This window comes from Sarcophilus harrisii, chromosome 2 (genome assembly GCF_902635505.1).
Source record: "Sarcophilus harrisii chromosome 2, mSarHar1.11, whole genome shotgun sequence".
NCBI lineage: Eukaryota > Metazoa > Chordata > Mammalia > Dasyuromorphia > Dasyuridae > Sarcophilus > Sarcophilus harrisii.
In genome coordinates this window covers 408,518,008-408,541,333 of record NC_045427.1, presented here as the reverse complement: position 1 = coordinate 408,541,333, position 23,326 = coordinate 408,518,008, and the positions used below count along the sequence as shown (strand labels likewise).

At 38.2% G+C, this 23,326-nt stretch overlaps 1 protein-coding gene across 1 annotated transcript in view; it reads right to left on the bottom strand.

Annotated features, from left to right (window-relative positions):
- The window catches only part of ERGIC1 (endoplasmic reticulum-golgi intermediate compartment 1), a 138,764-nt gene that overhangs the window by 41,744 nt on the left and 73,694 nt on the right, over positions 1–23,326 (bottom strand). The window contains exon 3 of the mRNA XM_003756837.4: positions 11,922–11,994. Coding sequence (XP_003756885.1) covers positions 11,922–11,994 — 73 coding nt within the window. The remainder of the gene's footprint in view (positions 1–11,921; positions 11,995–23,326) is intronic.

Genomic DNA, 23,326 nt, shown 5'->3' with positions numbered 1-23,326 from the left:
ATGTACTCAATGTTCTGGCCAAATAAAAATATTCTCAAATTTATCAGTCAATAATGTTAGGCACTACATTAGTTATAAAGAGATTCCCAAACAAAAATGAAATAATTCCTGCCCTCAAGGAGTTTACCCTTTATAAGGGGAAATGATATGCATAATGTGTACATACATGAGCATATACAAACCACATATGAAGCAAATAAGAGATGGTATGAAACAACAGATCGGGAGAGAGCTCTGAGTTTGGCTTCCAGTCCCATGTTTAAGGTGATTCTGGCCAAGTTACTTAATCTCCAAATTCTACCAAACAACTCTCTAAGATTCTCAGTTGCTGAACAGATGCTGATTTTATTGGTAAAAGGTGTTTCCTCATTTGAAACATCCTCTACCAATAATATCATAGGTCTAATAAAAATAAATAAATAAAAAGTTCTTTGTTTAGTAGGGGAGGAGTTGGCAGCTGTAAAGATCACAAGTTCAAAGGTAAATAACCAGAAGAAAACTCAAAGGCTTGTTAAGTCCAACTTCCTTAAATTTCCTCACTTTCTAGAAAAGGAAATGAAACTCAAGGAAGTTAAATGATTTGTTTAAGGTCACATAAATGCAACTAGAGGCAGAATGTGCTCAACTCAGCTGTTCTGACTGAGAAAAGACTTGAGGGAAACAGATTCTAAGATGAGGGCACCAGTCTCTGCAAAGGCTCTCAAAATGGAAGATAGAATGCTGCGAAAGAAGAATGGCTAGAAGGTCAGGTTGACTGGACTACAGAGTATGAAGGCAAGACATGAAGACCTTTAGATGACAAACAAAGGTGCTTATATTTTATGATGGAGGCAAGAGAGAATCCTTGGAGTTTATTGAGCATGGGAATGAAATGGCCAGATCAGTGCTTTTGTCATTCTATACTTTGGCTTCTCAGTAGAGGAAAAATTAGAGAAGAGAGAGAATAGAAGCAGGGAGTTCAATGAGATATGTTACTATCTAGGGGAGCAGTACGGACATCCTGAACTAGGGTATTATTGACTGTGAGTGTAGAGAAAGTGACAAATGTGACATTTGTCACATGTGTGATCTGGTGACTCACTGGCTTTGTGGGCTGAAGGAGAATGATGGGTGACTTCAAGGTTGTGAGATTAAATAAACAGAAAGATGGTGGTTTCCTTAGTAAAGTTAGGGAAGTTCAGAAAATGGGTAAGTTTTAGGGCAGGGAGAATGATGAAGAAAAGATAATGAGCTTTGTTTGGACATGTTGATTTGAGATGCCTATGGGACACCTACTTTCAAATGTCCAAAAGACAGCTGGTGATGAAGAACTGAAGCTCAAGAAAGAGAACAGAAATGGAGATATGGATGGGGAATCATCTGCATAGAGATGACTGAACTCAAGGGATTAGATGACATCAAGAAGAAAAGAGAAGGCTCAGGATAGAATCCTGAGCTATGATCAGTTAGTTAAGGGGTAAGATAAGGATGATGATTCACTAAAGGAGTCTGAGAAGGAGTAGTCAGAGAGATAGGAGAATGATATGCAGAAATGTCCCCACAGATGGGAGACAATATCTAGGAGAGGTGGGTCAATTGCATCAAATGATGTAGAGGTCAAGAAGAGTGAGGATTGGTAAAAGGCTTGTGACTCTGGCAATGAAGAAATCACTAATGACTTTGAAGAGAATTTCAGTTGAATGATAAAGTAAGAAGCTCGATTGCAAAAGGAAAGGAAAGGAAATGGAGGCAAAGAGCCAGGTAGCTTTTTCTGTGAGTTTAGCTACGAAAGGAGGAGAGATAAAGAAGAGAAGCTTGGGTGATGGCAGAATCAAGTGGGAGTTATTTTAAGAATTGGAGAGACCTGGACATATTTACAGAAGAGAAGGAGCCAGTAGAGAAGGCAAAAATGAAGTTTATAGGGGTAAGGAAAAATAACATTGGAGGAAATGTGCTAGAAAGGATGGAATCAAGAATAAGTGGGGAGTAATAATGATGCCAAAAAGAAAAAAAAAAGAAATCATTAATAAAATATTTAAAAGTACATTAAAAGCAAGAGTTCAGACAAAAAGGGTCTTTTGTAACTATTGCATTTAATAAACAATTTTAAAGACAATACATAATGGAAGTTCAGTTTCACATACAATCCTCTCAGTAGTCCGTCCCCCCCATAAATTGAAATATTTAGCTTTGTCAAGTTCATTAAAAACAAAAAGTAAATTTGGAAAAATTCCTTAAGGAGTGAGGAAATAGGTCACCTTCAGAATCTAGAGTAAAATATATAGAAGAGAAGTGAAAAATAATAATGATATTAGTACTACTACTACTATCACCACCACTATTAACATTTATATGGTAACTACATAGAGGGCAATGAAAAATAATGATATAGGTACTACTACTACTACTGTTACTATTAACATTTATATAGAATCTACTATGTGCTGAGCACTGTGCTTTACAAATATTATCTCTTTTGATTCTTACAACACCCTGGGAGGTAAGAATTATTATTTTCCCTATTTTTACAGATGAGGAAATTGAGTCAAACATCATTAAGTGATTTGTCTCACATCACACAGCTAATAAGTATCAGAGGTTGGATTTGAACTCAGAAAGAGGAGTCTTCCTGACTCTAGGCCAGGAGCTCTATTCGCTGTATCATCTAGCTATTGCAAGTAAGTTAATTTTGTTTCTAAACCTACTTGAATAGCTTTTGTAAATGATTTTTGGTGGTGGTTTTAGTGATGGGGGGGGGGGGGGGGAGGGAGTGTTAAAACAACAATTCAGGGCTAATAATTAATTCCCAGGTCACTAGAACTCAGCTGTTCTAACAAATAAAACAGATAATATATATATGGCAATTTAAATAATTTTGTCTTGACAATAATGGAAGCTGGCTTACATGATTTGCTACAAAGTTCCTTTCAGAACTATCAGTTTCTGAGTCTGTGAGCTAATTTCCTGGCTCTGTTAATTCAGGTAAAGGCCTAAATGTCTTCTCCAAGCAGGTCTCTCTTTTTTCAGCCTTATTCCTTGGTGAATGTTATCTCTCCATCTACTTTGGCAGTGCCAGGAAAAGGGAAGAAAGCTGGCCCTGATCCTGTGGAGCATCCAGATAAACTGAGCAGCTAAATGCCCTTTCTTGTGCTGAGACCCCAAAACAAATGGGACTCATTAAAGACAGTGCAGGATCTGGATCAGAAAAGCACAACTTCTCCATGCCTGATGCTTACCCCACACCACAAAGCTGACAACCAACTGGCAGAATCATTAGTAGGTCAGATGAGGTGTGGATTGTTTTCTCCAGTGCACCTCCTCAGGCTCCAGTACCCAACAACAGCCTCCTACCCGTGAAATCTCTCTGTCATGTATTTTCTGGTGACTAATGGGATGGTCATGTAGGGAGGGGCCCCATGCTCCTCCTCCGAGGGTGCAAAGGCTCTTCCTGGGATGCTACTCACCTTTCTACCTGGGCAGGAGACATACCTTTTAGGTTTTATTGAGAGATTATGGAGATTAAGTCACACCTTGTAATTTTCTATGGAGAATGAGCTCACTCAGAAGCAGCATTAATCCCCAGGAGGGAGGCTACATGACCTCACCTTTTCAGGCCCCAAGGGGCTGCTCCAAGCACAATCCTCAGCCAACCCAGTTTCATAAGACTCTCAGTAAACTGGCAGGGCTCCTAATTCCCCTCTGTTCTTTGGCATTTCCATGACACACCCAGCTGGTGCTCTAGAAAGGGCTAAGAGCCCAGCCTTCCGGCCCTTTAAATGCAAAGGCACAAGCACGCCAAGGTAAGGGATGGAAAACGTATTTGGCTTCCAAAGGCCTTCCTCCAGTCTGGGGCTGGGGAAGTTAATCTGGGTTATGTAACACTCCATGTACACAGTGTTTCTCTATGGTTCCTTCTTGAAGGACCTCAAGCCGCTATATAAACACCTATTGATTACATCTCTATGATATCCGGATGAGGTAAATGGAGTCATCTCCAAGATGTATTGCCAATTTCTCATTCCAGGCTGGCATCTATTTGCCACCCAACACATCCCGGGGCTACTATCCTTTGACGTACAAATAGTAGATGTAAACTAATTTGATTGGCCCAAGCCAAGCAAAATTGGAAAGATAAACCAGCTGCCAGAAGTCATCAGGTATGTAGTTCAAAAGCAAAACAAATCACTTGTGAAGTAGCAATAGCTTTGGATTTACTGTTTCCTCAAGGTCAGGGACAACTGACAAAAAGATTGGAACTTGAAATCCCTGACATGTGCACACGCTCTAGATAGGCCCCAATCCCAGGCAGGCTGTGCTCTCACTTTAAAATAAGGGCTGGGACTTTGGCAGGTAGGTTCAGGTAAACCTTTTGGGTTGCTATGATAGCCATTATTTGTCATTTTCATGCCCCCTATCTGCTCTGGGGGATTTCAAAATGTCAAAAGCTCTGGAACTGACTAGCACAAGGAATTCTCCAGGGCTGAATCTGGAGTGAGAGGATCTGGGTTGATCTCAGCTCTGATACTTACTGCCTACATGTACATAGGCAAATCATTTCACCTAAGTTTCCTCATCACTAAAATGAGGAGACTGAAATAAATGAAATAGAAGCCCTTTATTGCCCAAATTCTTTCCCCAATATATTTTCTACCAGTAGCTATTGATGATTATAGTAGACCCAGCCCTGATGTGGATGCTAATGAAAAGTCACCCAAACCAACTGTGCTTTTGTATGGGACAAAATGTTTAAGTTCTTAGTGACATAGGAAATGAATTTTTACAATTATACAACTATCAGAAAAACAAGTCAGTTCTTTAAATAATTCCTCCACCACTCTGATGAAAGTATTTTCAGACTGCTCCTCCTTTTTTTTTTTTTTTTTTAAACACTAATATTTATTGGGCACTTTCTTCTCAATAATCCTATGAAGTAGTCAGTAAATGTATGACTATTCCTGTTTTAAAGACGAGGAAATTAAGGTCCAGAGCCACTCAGGGACTTGTACATCATAGGGACATCATACAATTAGTTAAGTGTTATATTCAGGGTTCAAACCTAGCTCCTCTTACTCCAAATCATTCTTTCATTCTTTCCCTGCTCCCACCCCAATATACTGAGGCTATAAAGCTCCAGAATGGATTAAACAGAATCTGTAAACACAATTGCTCACAGTTGTGTTCCCAGCTGACTTTGAGGCAGAATTAGCTCAATTAATTAGAATATCTTCTTGAAGGAGTGAATAAGTGTATTGGTGAAGAATAAGGAGTACAGGAGGAGAAGGCATTCCAGCAATGATAATGACATGAGCAAAGGTGTGGAGGAGGGAACTAAAATGTCATACAGAGGGGGAAAAAATAAACATTTTCATTTGGCCATGTAGGGGAGAGAGAGGAGAGCTGAAGTTGGAGAGGTACGGAGTGAATGGAGGAGGAGCAGCACTGGATGAAAAGCCTTGAAATTTGAGGCTGAGAAATGAATTGGATGACATCTATGGAAAACAATTTTATTTGCTTTTAGAAGAGCACTTGAATATTTCAGATTCCTTTTCAAAGCCACTGAACTGAATACTTAGTAATTTGGTTGCTTGAAACTTACCATCAATGCAGTCCACAGTAAGATCTTAAGACTTTTTTGGCCTTAGCAATAAGGTTACATAAACAAAGTACAAATGAGAATAGAATTCTTTATCTCCACCTACTCTGGGAAGAAGGAAACACTCTACTTTCTACTGGCCTTATCATACCAAAAAAAGTGATATTAAATTATCTTTTAAAAACTACCATAAAACCCATCTTCTTACATCTGTATAGTACAACTTCAGAACTAGGATGATGGGAGCTCAACAACATTGCACAAGAGTATCTTGGGGCTAGAAAGGGACTTGGAGGTCACCTAATTCAATCTCAAGCTTTTTTCTATATGATCTTTAACAAATGGTCTCTCCCTAGGCTCTACTGAAAAACTTTCAGTGATGGGGAGACAGACCATTTTCCAAAGGCAGTCCTTTCCCCTTTGGTTTGTTTATTGGGCAACAAGTATTATTTAGCGTATTTTAATGTGAAAAAAATATTCCAGTGACTAGATGTTTTTAGCTGTTTTTCCATGAACTTGAAGATAAATAGAGTCCTTGCTCCAAATTTACTATAAAATGTCACTCTGACTTTATTCTTATGTTCTGTTCTTTGGTCAAAGGCATGGCAAGTGTCAAAGGATGACTACAAATGAAGACTAACAGCAGGTTGTATATGACTTATGTTCTCCATTCAATGTAGACCAGTAGAATTACTGATGGAGGCATAATAGTTTTCCCTCAAGATTCTTTCAGATTTCTTCATTGAATTTCTTATCTGCTCATGCAGAAAATTTCCTCCTCTAGGGGAAAAATATTAGAAGACATGATTCATTGGCAAAGGCAAAGGAGAGAGAAAAAATAGATTTTGGGAGAACAAAAGGTACCAATAAATAGATAGATACTATGTGTATGTGTGTAACCCCTCTACTTCCACTTATTAGGGATTACTAAAAGTTCTACCTTAAGGGGTGGGGGTCAAGTAAAACAAATCTAGCCTATCTTCCTCATGACATTTTTGATACCTTTGATACCTGGAGACTGTTATGTCTCTCTGTGTCTTGTCTTTTCTAGATTCAATATTCCCAACTCTCTTAGCTGCTCCCCATATGGCATGGTCCTCAGACTCCTCCTCATCCTGGTTGCCCTCTGTTGGATGGTAAAGAAAGGAAGTAGGTCATATCACTTGGCAGAAAAAATACTACAAGAAAGAAAGTGCCAAGAAACTTAGGGGAATCAGATGGCTTCCATAATATGGAACAAAAAAGCGGTAGAAGCAGCATTACAATTAAGGTCAAACATCTGGAAATGCCTAAAATGGAATGATGTGGTCATTAATAGCTGAGATTTATGGCATTTGGTGGTTTACAGAGCCACATAATACCCTCTCATTTGATACTTGTCTCAACTCTGTGAGATGTCTATAGAAACTATCGTTTCCATTTTAGAGATAAAGAAACTGAGGGTGCACAAATGTAAGTAAATTCAAGGATATATAGTAATTGGCAAAGTTAGGAATCAAACTCAGGTTTCTAACCTGACATCTAATGTTTTTTCTTCTGACTGGCACCTGGAATGATCCATATGTTATAATACTGCCCCATTCTAATTTTTAGCTTGATTATTGAAATCTGCCTCCTTTTCTATCTTCCTTCCTAATGCCTTCCCTCTGACAGATGGTACAATAGGAAGAGAGCATTGACAGCAATAAAAGTAATAATGTAGGAGAAAAGAATAAGCAACATGAGGGAAGAATTGCCAAGTGCAGGTGCTACAAATTCATTTTCTAAAACCTATGGGATTGAGTTAGGAAAAACTCTTAAATAATTCCAAGATCAGCCTTGAGTATCCCAGTTAATGTGACATATAATAAGTCACCCTTTGCCTCAATTTCCTCACCTATCTCACCCCACTGTTGTGAGGAACAAATGAATTAACATCCATAAAGCATTCTGAAAATTTTCAAGTGCTATGTAAATATTAATTTATTATTATTAGTTATTATATTGGTGCCAGAGTGTTTTAAAGGATGGATCATCTACATTTAATGACAACAAGACCCAAGAACCTCAAAACACCTGCTTCCTTTTGGCAGCAAAGAAAAAAACTGAGTAGAGCCCAATATGTAGAGATGACCCCATCATTCATGGAGGATGACAATTCTGTGGGTTTGAGAAGCAGGTAGAACAGCTGCTGGGCGTGTGAATCAGTTTTCCTTACACCTCCCATAAGCATTCAAAGATTATTATGTGAAGGAGTCAGACACCTGCCATCATTATTGTCATTATGACTTTTTTTTTTTTAAGACTTGTCTATCACTTTACAGCTGATTCCCACACTTTACTAATACTGAACTCTACAAAACCCCAGCGAGGCTTAGAAAGCTTACTACTTGCCTCACTGCCCTAGTGCATTTTATAAGCAACATAATCAACAAACGCAAATTCTTCACTAGGGCATGGAGGTGATAACCTCGAGGAAAGCTCTTCTGGTGAAATATAAGTTCTGGGAGGTGATACTCCCGGGAAAGGCTTCAAGGACAAGCCTGCCATTTAAGGAACAGTCACCAAGATGTCAAGGATCGTTCTGCTGAGCTTAGAGAAGTTCATCACCAATGCCAGCGACCAAGATATTCATCAATTGTTCAGGCCAGAACAACTCATGCAGAATATCTAAGGTCTGTCATTGGCTGCCCAGACAGTATCTTCAGTCCTTAAGTTCTTCATTGTTTTAAATACTAAGCCTCTCCCTAAAGCACAAATGAAGCTGAGAGAGCTCAGCTTCAATAACTTTATGCTGGATAAAATGCATAAGGGGAGCCTGATATTTTCACTGCCTCCAGATGAAAGGGACCTAATTCATCTATCTGTTTCCCATCTCGCCAAGCCGATGGAATTTGGAGATCTGCTGGCTGTTTCCAAAGGTAAAGATCCCCAGAGAACCTCTTTGGACACTGGCTAGACCTTCATAGAGGAACCCTTTCCTCTTTCCTTTTTTTTCCTCCTCAGTGAGCCATCTTTTGTAACAAAGAATAAAACTGAGGAAGAAAAAAAGCATTTTAGCAGAATATCAACCAAGTTGGTCTATACTGAATCAATTAGCATTTATTAAGCACCGGTTGTGCCAGACACCGTGTTAAGTACTCTGCACCTATAGCTTTCCACCTCTGAAAAGAAGACAAGGAGGAGGTATTTTCTCTTTTCTCTAGGCTCCAGAGCAGACAATTACTCTCGAACGAACTGAGTTGATCCTAACTTGAGCCCAATGAATATGTTGAACAGTATAAAAGGGGCTGGGAAACCTGCTGAGAGGCATCTGCCCAACCCTCTTAAGATACTAAGCAGGTGAAAAAGCATTTGGGGTTACCTGATTACCACAAGTGAGGTCAGAACTGCTTAAACAGGTAACTCAGGCTCGGAAGCCCAGCTGATGGGGCCACTTACCTAACAATAATTGATCATCTGTCCTCTGTGGCAGAAGAGGCACATCAGGGTAGTCAATCTGCAGAGAGGTCAGATTAAATGCTCCTCCTAAACTGTACTTTGCACAAAATAAGCCTATTATGTCATCAACTTGAAAGTTACTGTTCTAGATGCATTAGAATGAAATATAAAAGCAACGATTTTGTTTCTGTAGATATTGACCTGCTTAGTCCTATGGAGAAAAACTCTGAGGGGCAAAATTTTCATAAGCATCCTCACCATCCAAATGCACCCAGAAAGGTGGTAGGACCCTTGGACACTTTTCTGTTTTGTGATTAACAAGAGACCTAAATTAAATGACAGCTAAAGAAGAATGTGGGAGAAAGGTCAGAAGAACCAACTTCAAATGTCAGCTTTTTGAGAGATTAGCTGTGTTATCTGGAAAAAGTTGTTAGCTTCTGTACCTTCCATTTCTTCACTTGTAAAAACAGGTGTGCTACTATTTGAGTTTCCTAAACTTTACTGAGTTGTGAGGAAAGAACTTAGTAAACTTCAAAATGTTACAGAAAGACAATTTGTTTTAGGTTGTTTTGCTTAAATGAGAGTGGTGCAGTGGATAGAGCACTCAACCTGGAGGCAGAAAGACCCAAGTTCAAATATGACCTCAAACACTTACTAGCTTTGTTGCCCTGAATAAGTCAGTTTCCTCATCTGTAAAATGAGCTAAAGAAGGAAATAGCAAACCATTCTAGTATTTCTGCCAAGCAAACCTAAAATGAGGTCATAAAGAGACAGAGCTGAAAAACAACTGAATAAATAAAAGGGGGGTGGGGAGAAGGTATTTTATATGTTATATTAAAGAGTATTACTGACATTTTTTAGTGATTTAAAATATTTTTCCCTTAAAATTTTTTTTATATTTATAAAAAAAATCTTCCATTTCAAATTTTCCCCTCTCTCCAGTCTAGTCTCCCCATTCCCTCTACATGGAATTTTTAAAGGTGAACTATTATTATTACTCCACACTGTTTCTCTCATCTTCTTCACCACTACCCTTTTTGTATATTGTAGTAAAGACTTTTAAGAACATGAGCTTAAAAAAAAAATCATCTGATGGTCTGGATCATTCTCAAAATATAACTGTTTTAAACCATTCTCTCGAGGTCTTTCCTAGGAACCAGCTGTGATCCTGATCTGCATTAAGAAAAAGCTTCAAGGAATGATAAGGAATGATTATTCTGTCCTTAGAAGCCCAAATCAGGAGGACTATATTCATTTCTGGATAGTATGTTTTAGGCTGGACATTGATAAAGCTGGAGAGAGGACAATACGAGCCACTGGCTTATCCCAAAAGAGGATCAGCTGAAGGAACTGTGGCTTTTGAGCCTGGGGAAGAGAAAGCTTAGGGAGAACATGACAACTGTCTTAAAATAGACTTCCATTTGAAAGAGACTGGACTGTTTCTTTTTGACCTTAGATGACAAAATTAAGAGCAGTAGGTAGAAGTCAGTAAGAGGTAAAATTTAGGCTTTAAGAAGGGAGGGGAAACCTAAGAATAAAAGTTGTCTAAAAGAAGGATTCTGAAAGCTATTTCCTTTAATTGGAGATCTTAAAGCAAAGGCCTAAGGACTGACCATTGGACTAATGACACCAGGAGGATGTTTTGATTTGCAAGTGAAGTAGATTTAAATGAGGCAAACCTGTGTAAACCTCACTCTCTCCTTCAGAGCCATCTGGAACCATGGCAAGACATAGGTCAGAAGGATGGCTGAAGATGGTCCTAGATACAGTGGAGACCTGGCCTTTTTAAGCTAAGGTCTTTCCCAGGACCAGTGGTTAGGTATATGGTAAAAGGGATTCCTTTTCAGTTACCAGCTGAACTAATCATTCAATTCCCTCCCACCTCTAAAATTATTATGAATGATTGTGTGCTATGCTTGTTATTAATGGATACTTTAGGATTAATACTTTGGCCTTCTGCCGTTTTAATGGAAACAAAACTCAGAACAACAACAACAACAAAATGGTGACATTCTCTTTTTCAACAGTGGTAATTTCAGAACCTACATAAGGAAAGATATAATAGGAAAGGAAGAGTTTTTAGGACATCTTAAGTTAAGCAACAAAAAGCTCTAAAGAGAAAAGATAACATGGTTTTTTACATGAGAGCACACAGTGGTAGAGAGGGTTCCATATGGCTTCCAGATAGAATACTCTTAATGAGGGGGCAATGAGACTCCAACCAAGTTCAAGTTTAGGGCCCTGTGCTTCCAATCTGGAACCTCCTGTTTCTAATTTCATCTTAGAAGAGGAGTTTTGTGTGACTATGATTAGATAATTCCGATGGAATTTGGAGTTAGGCATATCCTAATGATGTGAAATTATGAGGGCGATGAATAATTCTAGGAATTGAGTATGGATTCACACTGCGTCAAACCTTGCCAGGAAGCAGAGACTTAATAGTAACCAAGAAATGAGAACATTCAAACAGGAAAGAGAGTTCAAGGGGAAAAGGCTTTGATGTGAAAACAGAGTGTTTTGTGACTTAAACTTCCCTTTCCAAGAAGGAACTTTTTCTTTCATATAGGATCAGATATTCAGTGATTCCCAGGAAAAAGTTTTCGTGTAAAATGTGATGAAACATCACAAGCAGGCAAACATTTATACATTTTCTAAGGAGGTCCCAAAACACTAAAGCATCTGTGTATTAAATACAATGGGAGGTTAGATCAAACTTAAAAATAAACATACCAGAGGCTAAGAGAGGGGATAAGAAATGTTTCTTGTGCATTTGAAATAAAACAATCAAACCAAAAAACAGCCAGCCAACAAAGAGTTCTTATCAACACAGGGTCAGAAATGGGCTAGCATACCACTCATATCTACCCTCAGAGATCCTCCTCCCCCCGCAAAAAAACCCATGAAACCCATTCAAGAAAACTTTACTTACATTTCAGTGGCTATGAATCCAGTGAGCTCCGAGAGGAAGAGGAACAGAATAAAGAGGCAACAGCAGACAGAGACTAGAATAAACAACATTGGTGAGAAAAGAAATTAGGCATTTTAGGATCATAGGTGATGATAGTTCAGTAATTTCATTTTGAAAGATAGGGCATGAATGTCTGACTCGATCCTTTCTCTTTACTTTGATTATTCCTTTTATTCAAAGAGTTTAGATGAATATATTACCTATAAGATTGGTTCAAGGGCAATTCTTTCTCTTCAACAGGGTAAATAATAATTTTTTAAAATTCTATTTTGTATGATGCTTTAAGGTTTACAGAAAATTTCCCATATAACAATTTTGTACGACAGGTATTCAAAAGTATCATTAGTTCTTCTTTACAAACAAGAAACCTGAAATTCAGAAAATCAAACTGACTTGGTAATGAAACCTGGAACATGTATTTGAACCCTGGACTTCTGAGTCCAAACAAAGTGTTCTTCCCTATTATAATTTGCTACTTTACTAAGTGATCATCCACCTCTCTTTCCTAGGAGGAAGCTATAGTTGAAAGAGGCCACTTTTGTTCATGCTACTCCTTGCTTGAAATAGCCACCTATCCTTCCCAACTCTTTCCCATGGTGGGAAAAATATTCCCTATCTACATATCACAATTCAAGATATATACTTCTTTCTTATTCTGTTCTATTCTTTTCTATTCTATCCAATCCCACTCTACCCTATCCTATCCCATCCTACTCTATCCTGCCCTTTCCTATCCTAACCTATTCTACTCTACCCTACCCTATCCTACAATCCCTTCCCCTCCCTATCTTACCTTATCCTATCCTATCTTATTCTATTCTTCAAGGCCTGCCTCTTTTCATCTTCTTCACAAAGTTCCAAAGCTCAGACTCACTTCTCTCTTCTCTGAACTCCTACAGATCACAGGAACCATGCCAAACCCTTAGGGGTTTAAATATCTAATAACAATAGCTAACATTTATATAGAGCTCACTATGTGTCAGTGCTTTATTTACAATGCTAAATGCTTTACAATTCTTATCTCATTTGATCCTCACAACAAAGCAAAGCAGGGAGGTAGGTGCTATTAAATGAAGTAACAGAGATTGAGTGAAGTGTTCAGGATCACACAGCAAGTATCTAAGGTCAAATTTGAACTCGGCTCTTCCTGATTCCAGATCCAGCATTCTGTCCTTGCAGACTTCCTTCCACTGTCCCTTCCCTATTTTGTGTTAGTCCCATTTCTTTAACTGGGATGTGAACTCCGAGAAAGGGGCAGGGGAGAGGGGCTGCCTATGTTTTCCAAGTCAGTATGTCCCACAGCATAGTCCAGTCCATTGTAGGGCATAGAAGATGTAGAGATGGGTACATCTTGAATGGAGCTGAACTGCAACAAAACCGTTCTTTGGTGGGAACATCACAGGCAACTGATGTGCTGCTGCCACTTGGAGAAAGATGACAGGCAAGAAACTGGCTCTGAGATCTGAACATGGGGTGGATGTAGATGCCAGAGGGTCCATGGTGTCAGTGAGTTTCTCAGGACATAGGAATATGTGACCCCACAATATGTTGCTACTCTGCTATAAATAATAATATGCTTGAGAGGAAGTATGCAGTATAAATGGATAGAGATTCAACCTTGAAGGCAGAAAGATTTGAATTCAATTCCTACCTCTGACATATACTGATTGTATAATTTTGGGCATCATTCTTTTTGCCTCAATTTCCTCATCAGTTAAAAATGAGGATAAGAATAGAATATACCCTCCAGAGTAGTTATGAAAATCAAATAGATAATTGCAAAGCACTGAACACAGTCCCTTGAACCCAGTAAGCACTATATAAATGTTAGCTATCATTATTATTATTACTCAACCTTTCTATATCTCAGACAACTTTCTAAGACTAAGTTGCAAAACAAATACCAGGTAGTTTTGGCAGAGACAATTTCCTCACTCAGGAAATTGTCTTTACATTGTCTTTACCAATGTGTGGCCCAATAAGAACAACCATTATCATAATCTTTGATAATACTTGAAAGTTTGTAAAACACTCTCCTCAAAATAAATCTCCAGTCAGATAGGTAGTACAAATATTATTATTCTCATCTGAAATTAGGCAGGAAAAAGTCATCTGACTGTGGTCACACAGCTAGAAACCGATAGTTCTAGGTACTGACCCCAGGATCTCCTGATTCTAAGCCCAGAAATTCTTATAATATCCCACATATCTGCTCTTGATCATGAGTGCTAAACACCTGACAGTTTGGTGAAGCATATAGCCCTTTTCTTAGAATAATGCTTTTAAATACATGATAAAAACACCAATTGTGTGGAATCATTATATATATGGGGGAGAGGGGGGAAACAAGGCAATTGGGGGTAAGTGGCTTGCCCAGCTGGGAAGGGTTAAGTGTTTGAGGCCAGTTTTGAACTCGGGTCCTCCTGACTCAGGGTCAGTGCTCTACCCACTGTGCCATCTAGATTCCTCATTATCCACATTTTAAAAACCAAGTACATGAACCCCAGGTTAAGAATCCCTACTTTAAGCTGAACCACACTAAAAAGTGAATTCTCCATAAGAAAAAGGGATGGAGAATAAGATTAGCTGAACATAATGTCATTGATTCATTCAGGTAATTGGCATTTATTGAGAACTGTTTTAATAGGTACCTTGGAGAGAGTGGGAGGAGAAAAGATAGAAACTGAAGTAATAGATGCTATCCTTGAGGAGTTTTTAAGGTGCTGTGTACTCTATTCACAATAAGCTAAGACAAGTCAATAGAAAGGATTGCCTGCCCCACCCCCACTCTCCCTGATCTAATATTATATAATATGTTGTATACAGAAGTGAGTCAGAGATGGGCCCCGTGTAGGAGGTTTCTTGAATGGGTTTTTTAAATTCAGTGATTGACATGGACTGGCACTTACTGTTCAGGGAAAGGATTATTATCTAAGAACAAAAAAACTTATCCTGCTTGTTCATTCCTCAATATTCCATGACGTATCCAACCAGGCCTGTTATAGTCTATCTTACACGATTCAGGCCTGCTTGCCTTTCAGTAGCAATGCAAATATGAAGCTCAACAAGATACCAAGACATTATGGCAATCTGGTCTTCCTCTTGGTGCTCAGAGTAGTTCAGATGTAGCATTTACACATAAACGGGCACTAAGGAAAATTGGAAATGAATGAAAGAATTAACAGGTGAGATCTGGGAGCATCTCTAAATTCTTGCCAAGTCTTCTTTGCTTGGCAGTTAACACACGTTAAGATCTGGTCCCATTTTACTTTTCCAATTTTATCTTCCACTTCCACTTCCCCTTCAGTCACTCACACACAAACTGGATTATTTATTGTTTCCCATATGTGTTTTAAAAAACTCCTGCCACCATGCCTTTGCTCATTGATCCTTTTGCCTAAAATGCCCTTTTCTATTCTTTAAATGCCTTGGTCCTATCCACCCTTCAAGGTGCAGCCCAAATGCCACTTTGTCCACAAAACCTGCCCTGATTCTTCCTCAACGGGAAGTAATCTCTTGCTCCTTTGACCTCCCAACATTGTACCTCTGAACAAGTACTTTCACATTCTAACTTGTTCTAACAATTGTGTATGTGTTTTATCTCCACTACTAGATTGGTGACTCCATGTCTCATTCTTACTTATATCCCTCAATGAATAGCAGAGTCCCTTGCCATGCCACAATCAGTTTTTGTTAAGTCAAATGGAATGCATGAATATATGAACAAACAAGTGCTTGGAGACTGACATACAAACAGAAAACTGCTTCAATTACAATGACTTGGGGAAAATCTCATGGATTAGGGTTTAATTTGAAACTAGAAGTTTTGATTTATAACCTGATCTATTAGACAAAGCTAATCTTAAAAAAAAAAAAAAAAAAAAAAAAAAAAAAAAAAGACTAGCTCTTCTCTATTTCCCCCCTTACAACTTAGTTATTTTGCCTTGTAAAAAATAAATTGGAATCCTAGCTCTACCACTTAATAGCTATATTATATTGAACAAGGCACTTAATCCTTTTGGGGTTTCAATTTACTTGTTAGTAACATTGAGGATAAAGCTTACACAATTTGTTTCACATTTATGGGGAAAGTACTTTGTAAAGTATAAAATTAAATGAGTTACCTATAGTAACAATATTGATAATCTTGCTTTTAGTTTGCGAAACATCAGTAAGTAACATCAAATTCTTACAAAAGAAATCTGATTTGGTAAAATAGTAATACTCCCAAAATTAAGGCATGTTTCATTTGGGGAGAATAAAGATGATAATAAATTACCTTTGTATTCTCTCCTTGGTCTCCTTGTCCATCCTAAGTTCTTAACTATCTTCAAATTGGAAAAAAAGAGCAGGATAGGGAAAAAATTCTCTAACCATAATGTGTACAAGGAATGTTGCCTGGCCTAGATAATTTCAGCAGGAGTTTTTATAAAATACAGTCTGTGTGACCATGAACTAATAGTTTTAAATAGGGAGGTAGTGAGTACTTTCAACTAAAAGGTCTTCTGACGCCTAAGGCTTTTATCAAAGCTTTCTCAATCCATTTTTGGTCAAAAATCTAGTGATCTATGACTGGCCTCCCAGAGTCAGAGACTGACTCAGATTCCATTCAGGGTTGGTTACCACCAAGGGAAGTTACATCAGGAGAATGGCTGATGATGCCATGGGCTGGGACCCAATGGAAGTGCTCTGGAATTGGCTCACGGCAATGCAGAACAGGAAAGCCTCATTAGATATTTCCTTACAGATGTATTTTAATCAGGCTCAGCTGGATGTATACCTTTGTTGATATAACTCCTGCATTCCTGACAGTCAACAATTGCTCAGTTCTCTGAGCTCTGACCCTCTGAGATTAGTCTATGGAATTTCATAGAATCAAAGACCATTGTTAAAGATGGAAAAAATTTCAATAGCCATCCAGTCTAATACCCTTATTTCACAGATGAGGAAACTGAGGCTTAAGAAGTGAATTACCAAGATCATACAATCCTCTGACTAAATTCAGTGCTCTTTTTATTACTTTATTCCATAGTCCTTTAAGCAAGTAAGTGTGGATATGTTTGCAGTATTTTAGGAGTTATAGTGTATCTGGAGTCCATGAGTTTCTGTATCTCAACATAATTAGTTTTCTTTGCAATCCTAGGCATTTTATTTAATTCATTTAAAAACATTCTTCTGAGAAAGGAGACACAAGCTTCATTGGAGTCAAAACACATGAAAGGGTATGTTTAGACAATTAATATAGTCTCTTCAAACTCAGATTCTGTGATATTTCATCAAGCATTTTACATATATCATTCCATCATCAAAACAATCTCTGAGAGATATAGGTGGATATTATTATTTCCATTTTCAGATGAAGAAACTAGGGTTCAAAGAAATTTAAACAGATTCTGATGTGGTGGCAAACTCCTTTTTGAAGGAAGTTTCATGTGGAAAGAAAGTGAGTGGGGATTTAGAGTGAGGGTGGGGAATGAAGAAATGAAATGAACAGAAATTTCCACCTTCCTTTCTTCCTTCAATCCCTGGTCCCCAGAGGGACAAAACTATACATTATCCCTAAAGTTGTTCATGGTGCTGACCAGTCATTCAAAAAATATGTCTTGGATACCCATCTGCCAAGAACTGTGAAAAAGACTGAGAAGAATTTGTCCCTACTCTCCAGGAACTTATGACCCAGTCGGTATATATACAAATAGCTACAACATCAACATCTATCAAGCATCTGTTATGTGCAAAACATTAAGTTGGAGGCACTGGGGATATACAGAACTTAGACAAGACAGATCCTGCTATCATGGAACTCAGTCTAGAAGAGGGAGATGAAATGAAGGTGATAATACCTGACAAAGGGAGGTTTAAAATGAAACCCTGTGGGAGATACAAGGGCCAAGGTTATACCCAAAGGGGTCAAGGAAGTCTGTGGAGGCAGCACGAATCCACTCTTAATGTATAGTCAGAATTTGAATATCATACAAGAATGTGAATTTTGTTTAATAGCCAATAAGGAATCACTGAAGATTTTTAAACAAAAGAGTGACATGACAAGATCTATTAAAAAAAAAAAAAAAAAAAGATTATTCTGACAGTGGTATAATGGTTGAAGAGGGGACCTGAGAAGATCTTTAATAGATTGCTACATTTGTCTAAGCAGATAGTAACATGGCAGAGGTGAGAAAATGGATATAAGACTATATAAAGCAGGGGTCCTCAAACTTTTTAAACAGGGGGCCAGTTCACTGTCCCTCAGACTGTTGGAGGGCCAGACTATAGTAAAAACAAAAACTTTGTTTTGTGGGCCTTTAAATAAAGAAACTTCATAGCCCTGGGTGAGGGGGATAATCATCCTCAACTGCCGCATCTGGCCCGCGAGCTGTAGTTTGAGGACCCCTGATATAAAGAGAGAATCTACAAGATTTGCTAACTTATTGGACAGAAAGAAATGGAAAGTTTTCAGACATGGGGAAAAGGATAAATGGTGCTGCCAGAGATAAGGAGAACAAAAGAAGGAAGAGCAACAAAAATGACCTCTGTTGGGGCAAAATTCTGGTGGGCCATAGAGATAGAAATATCTTGTGCGCACGTGGAAATATGCTGGTGAACAGAAGAGACAAGATTAACTCTCGATCCCCTCATTTTACAGATAAGAAACCAAAACCTCAGAGAGGTTAACTGATATGTCCAAAATTGTACAGTTAAGTGACAGAGCAGGGTTTTGGCCTCTGGCTCTAAGAGCTTTCTAGGAACAGAGCACAGTCCTAGGGTGCTGTTATCCTGTTCAATATTTAAAAGTGCCTCCTTCTAGAAAACACATTTCACAGAGACAAGGCCTGAAATTCCCAAGCCTGTGCCTTCTTCCAAGAGAGAGCTGGTAATACAGTCACAATAAGATTCGTTCATCCAACAATTTCAAGAGACATTTTTGCTCAATTAAAATACCAAATATTTGTTGAAGTTGCTGGTGAGATTCAGCTGTTGCTCCTAGCCCACCCCACCCTACACTATGGTTGTGAAGGAATGAATAGCAGGTGAATCACCAGGGGCAATTTTTTTGCTGCCCCTTGTCTATTCCATTCACTTCAACAAATATGGTAAGTGTGTATACTTGTAAAGCATCATGCTAGGCTCTAGAAATATGATTAAAAAAAAAAAGACAGTTCCTGTCCTTTAGGAATTTACATCCTACTTGGTATAAAAAGAAATCTTCAAAGAAGATCCCTGTGATCTGATAAAGGTTCTAAATATTCCCCCTCTTCAAAGATCCCCTACTAATTCCTCAAAAAATATATTCATTTTAAGAAAATTTGCTATAAAGTGAATGGGACCAACACAGTCAATGAGGTTAATATAATTACTTATCCTAAAACCCTATTATGGGACTGTCCTACTGCCCAGAAGCCAAAGACTCCAATATTAATTAATCATTAATAAATAGATAATCATTAAGAAAACCTCCAAGAAATGAAAAGTTTTAGACTGATCATCAGCAAGCTATTCTGGAAAACATTTTTTATCCCTACCAAAAAGAAAGTAAGAGTCATTAATACCCCAAGAAAATAGTTTCAGTAGGCAGGTAAAAGCATTGGCTACAGATTTTTTTGAGACACTTGGCAATGTAAAACAAAGAGAGGTTGGAGAGATGGATCAGGGAAAGAGTTTGGTTTTTTTTTGTTTTTTTTTTCCCTTCATGGCCAGGACCATTTTAAAAGCAAATGGAAATATATAAATAGCAAGGGAGAGACTCAAGACATTTCAAAAAGATGACTCGGAGCAGAGACCTGGAGATGAGATGGGATGGGATTATAGGCAGAGATGGGGCATTAGTCTTAATGAAGAGCAGTACTTTTTCTTCTATAACTGGAGGGAAAGGAAAGAGGGTGAAAAATTGTGACGAAATGAAGGAAGCAGGGGGAGTTTACATCAATAATCTTAATTTTCCCAGTGAAGTAGGAGGCTAGATCGTCTGCTGGAAGTGTAGGAGTAGGCACAACATTGGTGGCAAGAGGAGAGTGGAAAAGTTATTGAAATAGTTACTGTAAAGAATGAGGGAGTCTTTCTATAATGCCCTTATTGCCTCCCTATCAATCAAGCAGTTTGATGGAGCTGATGTTAGGCACTGTCTCTCTTTACATCTATACCCAAGTGCCTTTTGCTACACAACACATTTCACAGAGAAAAGGCCTAAAATCTCCAACCCTATGCCTTCTGCCATTAGAGAGCTCAAAACCCTCTAGCATTTGTGTCACAGTCACGATAAGATTCATTCATCCAACAATTTCGATGGACATTTTTGCTCAAACAATTAAAACACCACATGCTTATTGAAATTGTTGGTGAGATTTAGATGTGCTTCCCACCTCACCCCATCCTAGACTAAGCCCAGACAATGAAAGTTATGGGAATTTACAGGAGGGGAATAATAATAATAGCAAAGCAAGTTTTAATCTGCCTTAAAAGTGTGATACATTGTATATAACCAATATCAAATTGCTTGCTATCTTGGGAAGGGGGAAGAAAGAGGGAGAAAGAAAAAAAGTTGAAATCAAAATCTCTTTTTTTTTATTTAAATTTTATTTTTATTAATTTCATTTTGCTTTATTTTTATTTTATATGCAAAAATAGTTTTCAACATTCACATTTGCAAAACCTTGTGTTACGAATTTTTCTCTCTCCACCTTTCTCCCTCTTTCCCAAGGCAGCAAGCAAGCTGATGTAAGTTAAATGTGTGCAATTATTCTCAATATTCCATATTCCATATTTGTCATACTGCACACACACAAAAAAATCAGAAATCAAAATCTTATAAAAGTAAATGGTTAAAAGTTAAAAAAAGAATAAAGATGATAAACAAAGAGGGGGAAAGTATTGTATGTTGATTATTATCATTTTATTTGAATCTAACAAAAACCCTATCACCCTCACTTTACACATAAGGAAACTGAGGTGCAGAGAAATTAAATGGCTTGTCTAATGTCACACTGGGACTAGACTTAACCCCAAGACTTTCTGAATCCAAGTCCAGTTCTCTATCCATTACAGTGAGTTGTCTTACTAAAAGGAAAGGGATCAATTTATTATGCACCTACTATGGGTTGGGCTAAAAAACTTTAGAGATCTTATCTCCTTTTGGTCTCTGTGACTTCTTCCAAGAGCTTAGACTTGAAGGATGTATGGAATGTAGACAACAGTAGAGGGGGAGAATGGAAAACTGCACTTAAAGCAGAGGAACAATGCATGTTCCAGAGATAGAAGCTAACACATCATGTGTACATTTCATTTCAGTAAAACAAGGTGGAAGTTTGTGAGGAATAGGAGATAACGCTAAAAGCAAGAATCATGGGACAAACAACATAAGCACCGAATAAAGACGTCTTAAAAGATTACTTAGTCTGACTTATTTATTTTGGAGGTTTGGAAACTGAAAATCCCAAATTTGATTAAAATTCTACAGCAAGTTTGTGGCAAATTCAAAATTCAGCTGAACTGACCCAAAGTCGATGACTTTTCCTCTAATAAAATATAGGGAAGTAAAACAATATGGTGGGAGGAGCAAAAGCCCTAAAGTCAGAGGCCATGAGTTCAAATTTTACTCCTGATATTTATAACTCATTTGACCAAGGGCAAGGCATTGAGGCAGCTTTGTGGAATAGTGGAAAGAGTGTGGTACTGGAGTCAAGAAGGCTGGAGTTTGGATACTGCTTTAATTGTTCACTAGCTGTGCAATCCAGGGCAAATCACATAATTTCTCTCTCAGTCTTAGGTTCATTATTTGTAAAGTGGAGATAACAGAATCTTCCTCATAAAGTTCTTATGAAAATCAAATAAGATGATATGTGTAAAAAGCACTATATGTACTCTTAAGAACTATTACTATTAGCCGTTTGTAAATCCCATTAAATATATTGTTCCCTGGCCTCAGTTTCCTCCTCTGTGAAATGAAGTGGCTCATGTGGGTGGTTTTTGAGGTCCTTCTCAGCTCTACCTCTATAACCCAACTGGGACTGGCGAGTACCTGAATGATAGACTGAAGAGTTTGGACTTTATTTGGGAACTAGTATAGGATTCTGAGTGGAAGAATAAATAATTTATATAAATTACAAACTCTATAAAGTTTAGAACTGGGTCTCATTTAATCACTGCATAGCCCATAGAAGCTAGTATGGTGTTTATACAGTAGAGGTATGTTTGTTGAATTTAATTGTCCAATGACATCATTTCCTCTATGAAGTTTCCCTTGATCTTCTCATTTTAATTCTCTTTTCCCCTGCCAATTATCTTCCATTTTCTTATCTGTATATATGCTGTATGTACTCATTAGAATGTAGGCTCTTTGAAGGCAGGGATTGTTCATTTTTTCTTTGTATCCCTCTCCTGGGTTATGTGCCTCCCTTTCCTTTGAGGGGTAGACATTAATACATGTTTGCTGAATTATTTAATGAGTCAAGGTGTATGAAGAAAGTTAATACATTCTTATCTCAACTGTGCGGCTAAAATGAAAAGACACATAAGGACCATGTTTCCTCAAACTTGCAAGAAACTTTAGATTGAGAATTGGGGGAGAAAAGAGACAAGGGAAAGAAGAGGAAATATTGAATGATTTGCCTCCTCTCACCATTCCTAACCATTGTCGTCTCCTCCCCAACCCAATCTACTCAGTTTTAGGGAAATAGAATAAATAGAATGGAAAGAATGAAAAATAGAAGAAAGGAAGAAGAGGAAGACACTGAACTAGTCAGGAGTGAGGTAACACAATTAAAGTAGCCACAAGGAACAGAGAAGTACTACTATACCTTTTGTCCTATCCCCAGTGCTATTATCTCAGATACTGAATTCCCTCACAGATCAGATTTGTCAAGAGATTGGGGTTCTAGTCCCAATATGGTCCTGATCTGTCAGAGTGAATCTGGGCAAGACATAGGTCCTCACTGGGCTCCAGCTACCTTGTCTGAAGAATAAAGATGTTGGTCTGTACAGCTGCTAAGATTATTTCAGGCACTGCAGGGCAAGTAAGGGTTGGACTTGATGTGGTCTAGGAGTGTGGAGTGCTCAGGTTTTGACTGCCTTTCTTTCCCCTCACTTCTTCACTGCTCTGCTTTCTGGTACCTTGACTCTGAATGGTCTGAGATGGCCAAAGACATAGGCAGACTCAGGGAAAGTGGTAAAAACCAGATCTGGGACGTTCCCTTCGATTCCAAGGCCTCTGCTGATATACCAGGAGTGGGACTCAAGTCTATTCTTGGTTCCCTAATACACAGGTATTCTTTCTCTGATTCTGCAGTATTGATAGCCCTGGTTTCTGTCAAAACCATCACTTACAAATCACACACTACTAGGATTCTAAGACATCACTTAAATGGGTAGCTAGG